Source organism: Urtica dioica, chromosome 3, assembly GCF_054948205.1.
Source record: "Urtica dioica subsp. dioica isolate 48M chromosome 3, U.dioica_male_clone48M_v1_H2, whole genome shotgun sequence".
NCBI lineage: Eukaryota > Viridiplantae > Streptophyta > Magnoliopsida > Rosales > Urticaceae > Urtica > Urtica dioica.
Genome location: NC_142758.1, coordinates 45,946,347 through 45,958,096, shown reverse-complemented (window position 1 = coordinate 45,958,096; position 11,750 = coordinate 45,946,347). Strand labels below are relative to the sequence as shown.

General features: G+C 37.7%; 2 protein-coding genes across 2 annotated transcripts; both read right to left on the bottom strand.

The window, feature by feature from the left end:
- Positions 1-310: 310 nt before the first annotated feature.
- Positions 311-1,249, bottom strand: LOC149403135 (uncharacterized). The gene is made up of 2 exons (XM_089608639.1): positions 901-1,249; positions 311-696 (listed from the first exon to the last, which is right to left on the bottom strand). The coding sequence occupies exons 1-2, from the start codon at positions 1,247-1,249 to the stop codon at positions 311-313; spliced, it is 735 nt and encodes a 244-aa protein (XP_089464765.1).
- Positions 1,250-2,753: 1,504 nt separating this feature from the next.
- Positions 2,754-5,127, bottom strand: LOC149403134 (Protein kinase superfamily protein). The gene has a single exon (XM_089610050.1). It carries the CDS (start codon positions 4,818-4,820, stop codon positions 2,946-2,948), a length of 1,875 nt encoding a protein of 624 aa, XP_089466176.1. The 5' UTR covers positions 4,821-5,127; the 3' UTR covers positions 2,754-2,945.
- Positions 5,128-11,750: the final 6,623 nt, after the last annotated feature.

Genomic DNA, 11,750 nt, shown 5'->3' with positions numbered 1-11,750 from the left:
AAAAATGATTAATCAACCATATCAAAGTTGATCAATATCAACACCAATATAATACACTTTCTAAAACGAAAATAAATAAACTATCACTTCATTCAGCTTTTAAGTGGGCATTATCCAAATCGAGGGTCGTCTATTAGTCATCCGACGAACAGTCTTCGTGTCGAGCCCAAAATGAAACTTGAACATCTCAGTGTCAACATGAAACGCACCAAAGTCACTGCTTAGCCAATCATATGTATGAATTCCATAACCATCTAAATCCCGACTAAAATATATACAGCTCGGCCAACACCCTATAACCTCCATAGCATCAACGCAAACCGAAAAATCGTCGCCCACAAAAAATAGGCGTATTCCCTATGCTCTTCAACTTGACCCACGTATTCTTCTCGAAATCCATTCTAAAGATTCTGAACCATATCGTCACGCGAGCTCCGAATTTATCATTGGAATACGCGGTCATCCTCTCTACCTGCCAAAGATTCCCACAATTTGACTCAACCAGATATGTCTTGTATTTGATATCTTCCCATCTTCCTGGAACTTCCGAGGGGACCAATTCTTGGCGTGGGCTTCTCGGATCCGCTATGTCAAGCGCAAACAGAGCACCACTGTAAACAATGAAATAAAATTGACTCTCGTAACGAACAACGTCGCGCGGTGATTCAAGGTCGATCACTACTCTCCATGTAGCGTCTGTTAGCAATATTACAAATAATATTGATAGAAATTAAAGACAAAAGCAAGGAAAATAAAAATTAGAACATAAACCGGCGATCCTTAAACCATACTCAAATATTAGCCACAAATCACCCATACACTTGTTCATAAATACTCTCTATTTAACAATTCTTCCAACAGCGTCTTCTCCGAAGGGCCTAATGTGCGCAATCCCTATACCATCTACGATCACGAAGACCTCGCAATCATCCGGATTTTCGAGCGGATCCGACGTGATCAATACGTTACACACTTGCATGAACCTAGAATGTTCCAAAACCTCGAGATAAGTGTAAATCGCCGTCATTTGTGGAAGCTGAATGGTGTGATGAGATTTGTGCCCCTTAATCATGGACAAAGGTTTGTACATCGCTACCGAAAGATCCTCTTGCCAGACGAGAAGCCATCCGTTCGAAGAGGCACTGTGGCACTTCACGTATGGCACAGATAGCTTTGTGGCTAAGTATTTGTTGTCCATGGCGTTGTATATGCTCCACGAATTCTCGTCTTTATCGGGGACTAGAAGCATCGGAATTTGCTGCCGGTTTTCTCTCGGTTTGATTCGATTGTGCTTGAATACTTAGTGCCAATTAGGGAAAACGATTCCGAATTGTAAACTATTTTTCACTGATCATATTTTCTTCAGGATCGTATCCAATATATGATTTGGAAATACTTCCATGTCTGGAAATACATGGCCTGCAAATACGTCGATATTAGGAGAATTTTGATCAACTATTTGTTTGAAAGATGGATTAATTTTTTTTTTTTTTAAGTAAAGAAGCATGCGTTGAGGGTAGTCGATGAGAGTTCCATGTTCCGAGCTGATCTCGTTATGTGTTCTATCTCTTCTCGGTTATCCTTACTTTAAATTATAAGAGTTCCTAATCATATTTGAGTTTTGACTAGAGTTGATAATCCGATTTTTATAAGGGAATAAAACGACGTAAATATGGATTTTGAATGTGTATATTCCAATAATACAGAATGATATATTTACAATTATTTTGAACGATATGCAGTGATTAATATTATATATAAATTTGATGGTTCTATATCCAACAAAAACTTAAAATTTGATTGTTCGATTATTTTACCAGTAGTACAAAGACAACAATGCCCATTATTTTGAATTATGATTAAAAAATAAACCGTTAATATTGATATTATGAGATAAATTTCACAATTTATGTGTGATAACGAACGTAAATTGTATAAAAATGTATGAAATGTCCCAAAATTTAAATGCATGTGCATTTTTATAAATAAATAAAAAGCCACGAAACATTACTTAATTGAAGTTTGGTTTAGGTTATGTTTAGAGTTTTGGTCTCGTGTCGTCCGTTCTGATCCGTGCGATCCTATACCGAACAAAGTACAAATATATTTGTCTTTTGGTTTGATAATTCGTGATTGTAAATCCATATTTGTTGAAGGTGTTGTGATTCTTGTTTGCTAAGCATTCAACAAAAAAAAATAAACATAACCTAGCTTGTGCCTCTTGTTTTGCACTAGATCGTACATCTAGGGAGTCGGAGAAGATGTCTTTGGCCACTTTGGCAAATTGTTAGCAATAACAAAAAAAAAATTCTAAAAAAAAGGCATTAAGGAATTATTATGGTTTTTCTCCCACGCATGTTTAAAAACTTCAAATATGAAAACGACTTGTTCACATCACTCATAATTGGAGAAAGATTTATCGAAGATTATAGGGGAATGATTCATTGGAACACTCAACAGCGTGGCTTTTGATAAGTGGAAGTTGATGGGAAGTAGTTAGTGAAACAGAACTTGCCAAACCTTTGTTTGTAATGTCAAACTATTATAAATGCGAAGACTACTGTCACTATGCAACGATTTGATTAGCTAACGGTGATGATAGACGACCCCACACGCACGTTAAAAAAACATGCTAAATTTGTTGCTACCATTGTATTTAGTAAGTCATTGTATGAAAATTACATTTATTATTTAAACATTCGGGGAGATGTCAAATACTTCCTTAAATATATATATATAAAGTATCATGAAAGTCTTTTTTAAATAAAATTAAATAAAAAATTAAAAGTATCATGAAAGACCAAACGTAGACAAAATTTCATGACATGAAAAAAAAAAAAAAAAGCCACGAAATTCATTGCTCAAAAAGGTTATTTGCATAAATATTCTATTTACAAAAAGCAATCAACCCTCGGCGCCAAAGGGTCAACAAAGCAAGTTCAATTTCAAACTACCCCGTCAACAAAATCAGCGGCAATACCCACTTTGCCACGTGTACGGCTCCTAATCATCATTAGCTCCCGAACAACCTCGCGAGCGTCAGGACGGTCGTCCCTATCCGCCGCGACGCACCGGAACGCCAGCTCCGCCGCGGCCTCAACCCCGTCGGCGGCGACGGAACCGTCCATGAGCGCGGGGTCCACCACGTGGCGGAGCATGCCAGCGTGGATCTTCGAGACCACGTGGTCCGCGAGCGAAATGTCGGTCCTACCCCTGCTCAGATCCACCGCCCTCATCCCCGTTATAAGCTCCATCAGCACCACGCCGAAGCTGTACACGTCACTCTTCTCCGTCAGCATGAAGGACCGGTGGTAGTCCGGGTCGAGGTAGCCCGGAGTCCCCTGCGGCCCGGTCCACACCGAACCGGGCTGCGATCCCGGGTCAGGGTTCGTGTCGGGTATCAGGAGCCGAGAGAGTCCGAAATCGCCGACTTTGACTCTCATGTCCTTCTCGACGAAGATGTTCGCCGACGTGATGTCGCGGTGGACCACCGGAGGCGCGACGGCGAAGTGGAGGTACTCTATCGCCGCGGCGGTCTGGACGGCGATCTCGATCCGGATCCGCCACGTCAGCGGCGGAGACGACGACCTCGCGTGGAGGTGATCGGCTAGGGTTCCGTTCGGTACGTAGTCGTAGACGAGGACGAGGCCTCTCGGATCGCTGCAGAATCCGTGGAGTCGGACGAGGTTCTGGTGTTGGATCGAGGAGAGGATTAGGATTTCGTTGCAGAAGGATTTCGACGAGAAAGCTCTTCCTTGCCGGCGGTTATGGCGGTGGAGGTACTTCACGGCCACGAATTTTCCGTCCGCGAGTCGGCCGAGGTAGACGGAGCCGAATCCTCCGTCGCCGATTTTCCTCTTCGGATCGAAACCGTTCGTCGAGATTTCGAGCTCCTCGTAGGAGAATTCCGGCGGAAGACGGCTTGCCGAACGGTGGCGGTGGAGAAACGTCGTCGTTGGATCCTCCGACGGTGATTTACCGCTCCGGCCGAACATTCTCCACCGGAAAATAGCGATGACGATGAGAGAAGCGAGCAATAAACAGACTAAAGAGAAGGCGGTGATTAGAACCGCGAATTTCTTGGAATCGTCGATTCCGATCCACGGCGGAGTGAATCTGGATTGAGATCTGAAACAAACGAATCGCTTCTCCGGATCGGAGGAGTTGAATCCGCAGACTCCGTTCTTCGCTTTACACTCTCTGCATTCTCGAAAATACTCTTCGCCGGACTCGTCCCACTCGATCTCGATTCCGATCATCAGAAGCCCTTCGAGATACTCCAACACGTCGTCGCGGCAAGGCGGATATGGACCTCGGTGCCGGACCTCGGCGCAGCCACGGCCGAGAATCTTCGCCGGTTTTTTCGCCAGCTGGCACTCCCACGGACAGAGACTGCAGTTAGGAATCAGCGAGCCCGCGCACGGTCGGAGCGACGAGAGTCTGGAGCAGTACGCGTCGGCGACGCGGAACGGAGAGCCGGTGAGGTTGATAGCTCGCCGCGGGATCGGCGGCGAGCGAGGACAGTGGTTTGACTTTCCGGCGACGACGGTTGGAGAGAGAGTGAGAGCCGTGGAGTTTGGTTCGTAATGAACGACGGTGAAAGAGTTGTCGTTTATTGAGATCGTTGAGAATGGCTCGGAGCAGTTTATCTGAAACGACGGGTGTCCACACCCCGGCGATGATGAGAACGGAAACGAAGGAAATGAAGCTCCGAAAGGCGGACAGTGTGGTCTGGTCTTCTCTGACGCCGGAGAGCAAGCTTTAACGGCGGTTAAGTTCGTAAACAAGACGAAGAAGATAACGGCGGTTGAAAAAGACATTTTCCGTCGTAGGCTTCAAAATAGAGAGAAAGAGAACCCCATTTTTTTTAAAGTGGTTTTTACTCTTTGGAATACTGAGAGAGTCTCTGTGAGTGTGTGACTGTGGCCTAGTTTCGTGGAGTTTTATTGGAATTCAGAACTGAAAAAATAAAAATAAGAGAGCCTCGTGGTTTGGAGCGAGTCTGAGGGAGGTCACGTGAAGTGAGTTGGAGTGAAGACAAGAAAAACCTCAGTATGTAAAGGAACAGCACGTGGGACCCGCTTTGTCCTTTTAATTCCATTATTATCTTTTTGACTTTGTAATTTTATTTTAGAGCAATGCTATTTGGCACAAGCATTTCCCTTTATTTATTTTATCTTGTGTGTGGGGAAATAAATAAAAACTTTCCTATGTTTTTTTTACCATTTGCCTGTTTGCGTCTTGTCTTCTTTCACCCACGTAATCATGCTCCAATTTGATTTTCTTTCTTTTTCTGTCACTTTTTTTTCTCCGCGAGGGAAAATCTATGCTAAGATTTTGGAGTACTCTATTCAGCTTTGGCGGGTTTTCTTCTTAAATATTACCACACAAATAGGGTTCACAGGCTTCATGGGGTTGAAGAGTTGCTAAATGATGTGCAATTTGGGGAGATACCTTCCTCTTCATAATTTTATGTTGGAACGGAGATATTCCATGTCGTATGAAGTTATTGAATTTGCTGGGTGGGGTTATTTTCGTCTAATTTGCTAAAAAAAATATTTTTTAGAATAAATAACATATTTGCTGTTATGGTTGTTGTGTCATTTCGGTTCAGGGACTTTTTAATTTTATTTTAATGAGATTCAAACTTCTTTTAAATAACAATATCAACTCCAAAAATAAGAGGCTCACTAAAACATCATCGAACTCTAGAGAAACCTTAATCAAGCTTTCAAAAACCTCCCAAAAACATCAATTACAACTAAAATATATAAAAAAAAAATTGCACAGATTTAATAAAACATAAATAAATAAAACCCCTAAAAAATACAAGGGACTCGGACACGATGTCGTCGGTGGAGGGCAAGACGTGGTGGCGGACTTCCGAGCGCGGAAAAGGCTTGATAAGACGTGCCCTGATTGTGGCTCTGTTTATTTCCTTCAAACTATTGATTGCTTCAAGTAATTCAGATCAAAAGAAAGAAAGAAAAACGCTATCCCATTTTCCTTCTTCTTAGCGAACTAGAATTATCCGCAGAAAACCCTTCGAATCTGGGGTTCAAGTTCAGTTGGCTGGATGAGAAGGACACATTCAGAGAGCCTGCGAAACCGCCGCCTTGAAGATCAGAGTCACAAACAACTCCGGAAACATACACCCACAGTCAATACACGTTGCCTTGGAAGCTAAATCTCAATCCTTGCTATTAGGAATCCCACATTGAAAGTGAATGAGAACTAACAAGAGCTTATAAAGATCATGGGTTTCTCCTCTCATTGCCAATTGGTTTTGAGATGGAACCCCCATGATACTTTCAATTCGCTTCTCACGCACGGCACTCTACAAAAACGCATTATTTCAAGTGAAGAACGAATTCAACGCGGAAAGTTCTCGGCAAAGCTCCGGTGCGGCGGTGGCTGATCTTCAGAGGAGAGAAAGAGGCATTGGTTCAGTCATGGCTCCCGTAAGGTCAAAAAAGAAAGAGGAAGAAAGAGAGGCAATTTATGTTAAATCGGAGAGCAGAGTCTTCAAGCGCGACTCCGTCAATGGTGGTCGGAGAAGTCCAAAATCAAAGTTGAAGTCAATCGACGAATAAACTAAAAACCTCGACTCCGTCGCCAATACCCTCTTCGACGAAGCTGTGACGACCCGACTTTTCGGACCGTCATACTAAGCTTAATTCTCTTACTTAGAAAAAAAAAAATGGATAATTTTTTTTTTAAACATCGTTTCATAAATTTATAAAGTCATTGACTTTAAAATAAAACAATCCTTGAAAATAACCAACATTTGAAATCTTACAAAAATATTTGATGAACATAAGAGAAATACTTAATTCGGAATTCCAAACTGAAGTAGATGGTTGGAATATTCAACGGAAATAAAACTATAAAAATTCAACTTCAGTTTTGCAAAACTAATTAAACTTGGAAAGTATCTTAAGCATAAAATTTCAAACCGAGTCTTTAGAAAATTTCGTAGCGGAAGTCTTTTAAATAAGTGAGCGGAACCACAACCCAACCCCTTAGCCATCGAACGTCGCTGATCCACCTTCCTCACTTGTTCATTTGTTGCTTACCTACAATACGGACGAATACACGTAATATGAGCTAACGCTCAGCGAGAATAACTATGACTCACAAAAAGAGATGAGTAATGCAATGCATGACCGATTAATTAGTGTTTTAGTTCTAACAGTGTCATGGTCTTTCGTATCATAAATCTTATCATATTTTATCCGGGGTGCCCCTAGAGTAGTCGTACCAATTTCAGTGTACACTTTGGAAACGAACTACGAGGCTGCGACCTCCCATAGTTCGCACCATCTAATAACATATCATATGAGAAAACTCCCTTTATGAGCCCGTAGATCGGCTCGAGAGAATTCTCTTAATACCTCCGTAGCTCGAGGCGGTACGACTCTCTTACTTATCTTATCACTTGATTATTTGCGTTACATACAAAGATGACATATGACATAAACATAAATAAAACATGCTAATAATTAGAACATGTTATGCCAAAGTTGTACTAAATCCATACATAAACTCATCATAACAAGAAATAACATAATAAACACAATTCACTCAATAACACATACAAGCATATAAGAAATATCACACAATCAATCATATAACACATATTAACCAATTCAGATCACACACTCATCGTAATTAATTTTAATCTAATCCGTATTGTAGTGAGATTATTCTCACCTTATTGAGTCGGGGAACTCTCGAACGATTGGAAAAGCTATTCGGCTCGGTACCTATTCGAACGGATAAGAATTAGGTTCATAGAAGACACTTCTAGAGATAACAAAGTTTCTGGAAAAAAAATCAGAGAAGGAACAGGGACGTCAAAAGACGAAAATACCCTTCGTCCTCGGGTTCCGGAAAAAAAATAATTTCAGAGAAAAATTCTGGAAAAATTCCAGAGACTATAAAATATAAATTTGAACATATTAGTCTTAAGTGATAAGACCAAAATCGGGCTCCAACATGAAGAAATCTAATTAAAACATATATTGTCTAAAAATTGGGTTTTAGAGAAAACGGGACAGATCTACGCACTTGTTAAAACAAATACTAACAAAAATACTTCCAGTAATTTAAACGTCATAATTATTTTTCTATGTAACAACAACATATATAGGTGTCTCGTATACAAAATTCCATCCAAAATACGATTTGACAGTATTTTTAAAAAAATATAAAACCTCGCTGTTTGAAACAGGAATAAAACTTCGCGTTTATTTTATTTGGTTTTAGTAGAGCAGCGGGGAGGAAAAAGACAAAGGGAAAAAGAAACGTAAAAGAGAGCTAGGGAGAGATGTGGGATTGAAATCCACGTTCGTAACTGATAAACGCATTGAAAACCTACATTCATTACCCACCATAAAACGCTTAACTAATATTGGAAGGAATATTCACTGCTTACAGAAAATCTACGTACTTGCTATATATACATACCAGTGTATAAAACAGTATAGAAATACCAAAATGTGCGCGAGAAAGATATCAAGACATCATACCTTTTATTTTCTTTTATTGTAAAGAAAATAATAAACACATGCTACACAGACATCGCAAGTCTTTAATACCAAATAAAAACATTTAAAAGTGGATTGCTACGTACAAATAACCACATGCTAAAAGCAATCTATGAATAACTCTAGAATATTCTGAATTGATTACCATAATTGATGCTTAGCAATCGCCATATACCTTAGCTATCAGACTTGTTATATGTACGTGCAAAATTAATATACATATAAATTATTTTAAAGGGATTGTGTCACAAATAGCTAAAATTTTCATTACTATTAAATATATACATATATAATTTTGTCTCAAATTTACCAATAAATCATCGAATAAAATATCTAATAGATAAAATTGAAAACACTTAAGGCACAAATAAAACATAAAGCATATGCAGCACGTAACATGTAATTCAAACTGGAAAATATTATGTCGAAATTTCTAATTCTTTTATATGGCTAAGTTTCGAGGTTTCACATAAGCAATCTCGATTACCGACCTCATTGCTCTTTAATCTCAATCGCTATTTCTATTTTGCATAAATAACTTGATAGAGAAGATAATGAGGCCGATAATATCCCTAGAAACAATAAAACGACGATGAACAACTAACACAAAAGTACGAATTTTTTTCTTTTTTTGTTGTGTCCAGGTCGGTCGAAGGAGAAAAAGATGAGAGAGAGAACAAGAAAAATGTATTTCGATTAGGGTAATAATATTTATGGTTATTTTTATATTTATTTCCTATTTATTAAATAGAGAATTAATAAGGGCCTTTTGATAATTTACATTGTTTTAAGATTCACGTAACCCACATGTGCATAAAAATGAAAGTTTGAAATACCATAAATATTTAAGAAAAAAAAAAGTTCGTCTACCACAGCAAGTCATAATTTATTCTATTTTTCCCTCAAAAAAAAAAAAATTATTCTATTTTTAATATAGAGTGTAGGTTTTGGAGGGACAGAGTAAAGATGAGCACAGAGTCAGAGGTCAAAATGTATATATTATTCTATTGATATTATATTGTATACACAGGGTTATCTTGAGCACCCCGTCCACTATCAACAGTGCTTCGTTTTGTCTGTGGCTGTGCTGTTGTGCTTCTGACAGTTGTTTATGTTTTTAATTAGTTTGGTAAACGTAATTTAATATGTCAAAAAGGCACGTCCAAAATTCATGTATTTTACTTTTATTGGTTGCAGAGTTTAAAGCATTTATAAATTTACACCAGTAATGAAAAGGATATTTATTACCCCTTTTATTATTTTTCCTACTTCATTTTTTTTGCATCAATTTTTGCTGGAATACTACCAAAAATACGATCATTTAGTTAAATATCAGACATCTTTTTTCTACCAAACCAATAAATATCTCCAAAAATAATGGCATGTTGAATTATGATATGGTAATTTGGAGATTAGCAGTGGTGCCATGAACATGTGGCAGCAATCTCGTCATCCGATTCTCAATCACAATAAACTTCAGTTCATGCGAGATTTGATGTGTTGGCTCGTAACCTAATCTTTTTTTGAAAACCTACCTACTATTAACTCCAAAGACCGTGTCACGAGCCCCACACAAAAGCATTAAACACAAAAAAATGTTTTAAAATGTGTCACGTGTCAAAAAATGTATGGATCGTTCAAATTCGTACTCGGGCTAAATAACAACGGTGAATTTCCCAAATGTTAGAATTAGCATCACAACATATTGTTGGATCGGAAGAGTAAAAGACGCTTGAACCGAAGAAGTAATTAAGCACCGATAATGGTTCCCTAACCCGATACCCAACAATGGAGCGCATTCCTTCGTCTTGGATCGAATCTCAAAACCCTGGTGACTTTGAAATGATGAATTAATAAGGCTCGTGCTTTAAAGTTCGTAGCAGGCAAAAGAGATTTGCAGCAGCATTGAGCACCGATGCTATAAATAAACACTTTGGTTTTAAGACAAAGAGTTATTGTAAGGATTATCACCACATTATTTGTCCTAGAGTGGGTCGTCTGTGCAGTTAGATTAAGAAAGATATTTTTTTTAATAAGCAGGTAAATGCTTCTTTATCTATCTCTTATTATCAGAATACAATATTTATATTATTTAGTGAAGAACATGTCATGAAATTTATGTCAATATAAGGTTGTCAAAAGTTTGATTTTATTTGTTGACAAACATCTTGTTAAATATAGAGATTTAGTAACAAATATATCATACAACTTATTTACATCATGTTTGGCAATAAATATAGTAATTTATTGAAAGCATATCATAAAATATGTCATTAAATACACATGTTTGTCACGAAAAATAAAATTGACTGACATGTATGTCTGACATATTAGTGTAGATATGATTATTAGCCTAATTGTTCTCTAGAGTATAGAATAATATTAAAACAGGGTAAACAAAACAGTAGATAATTTTAAATGGCAAGCCGTATAAGGGCAATTTCAACCCATTTCTTATATTTGATGTTAATTCAACACAACTTTTGTGTTGATTTAGCACTAATTTTTTTTCCAACTCTAATCACAACACCAAATTTTACACTAAAAATACTATTCACCATTATTATATTATTAAAATAAAACAATCTCTTTATTAATAATATTTCAATAAATAATTATAATGGTGATATTTTTTTAATTAAGTGATTAAAATAATTTAGTACTTACCAATATTTAAAAAAAAATTAAGATAAATAAAAAAAGATAAATAAAAATAACAGTACTAAAAATATTACATTTAAATAATTCAACATAAGAACATACATTTGAAAGATAGATTACATCGTACTAATTATCAGAATTAGTATACATTTGGTAACAGCTCAAATACCGAGTCCCCGGGTCTTAACCAGCCGTCATCGTCATCATTTTCTACCGAGTCACCTGTAACCCCCGATATGAATTCATTTGATCTTAACATGAACGATCAAGAAGGCACTTGCAATTTATTTGGAAGACCAATGGGTGTAAAAAAAAAGCAAATAAACAACAAAAAGATGCTGAAGAATTTAAAAAAAATGATGGACAAAAATGAGAGTCTTGTCCGAACTATTAAAGATTCTAATATTAATAGAATTGAAGTTCAGAGACAAAAAAATGAACTTCGAAAGAAAAAGATTGAGCTAGCTCAAAATGAAAGAAGAGAATAATTTTTTTTTCATGAATTTGGATACTATATCCGACCCAAATATGCGTGAATTT

Coding starts and splice junctions, on each gene's coding strand:
- LOC149403134 (XM_089610050.1), bottom strand. CDS start 4,820: ATGTCTTTTTCAACCGCCGTTATCTTCTTCGTCTTGTTTACGAACTTA.
- LOC149403135 (XM_089608639.1), bottom strand. CDS start 1,249: ATGCTTCTAGTCCCCGATAAAGACGAGAATTCGTGGAGCATATACAAC. Junction 697..900: donor GGTCTTCGTGATCGTAGATG/GTATAGGGATTG, acceptor TATTGCTAACAG/ACGCTACATGGAGAGTAGTG.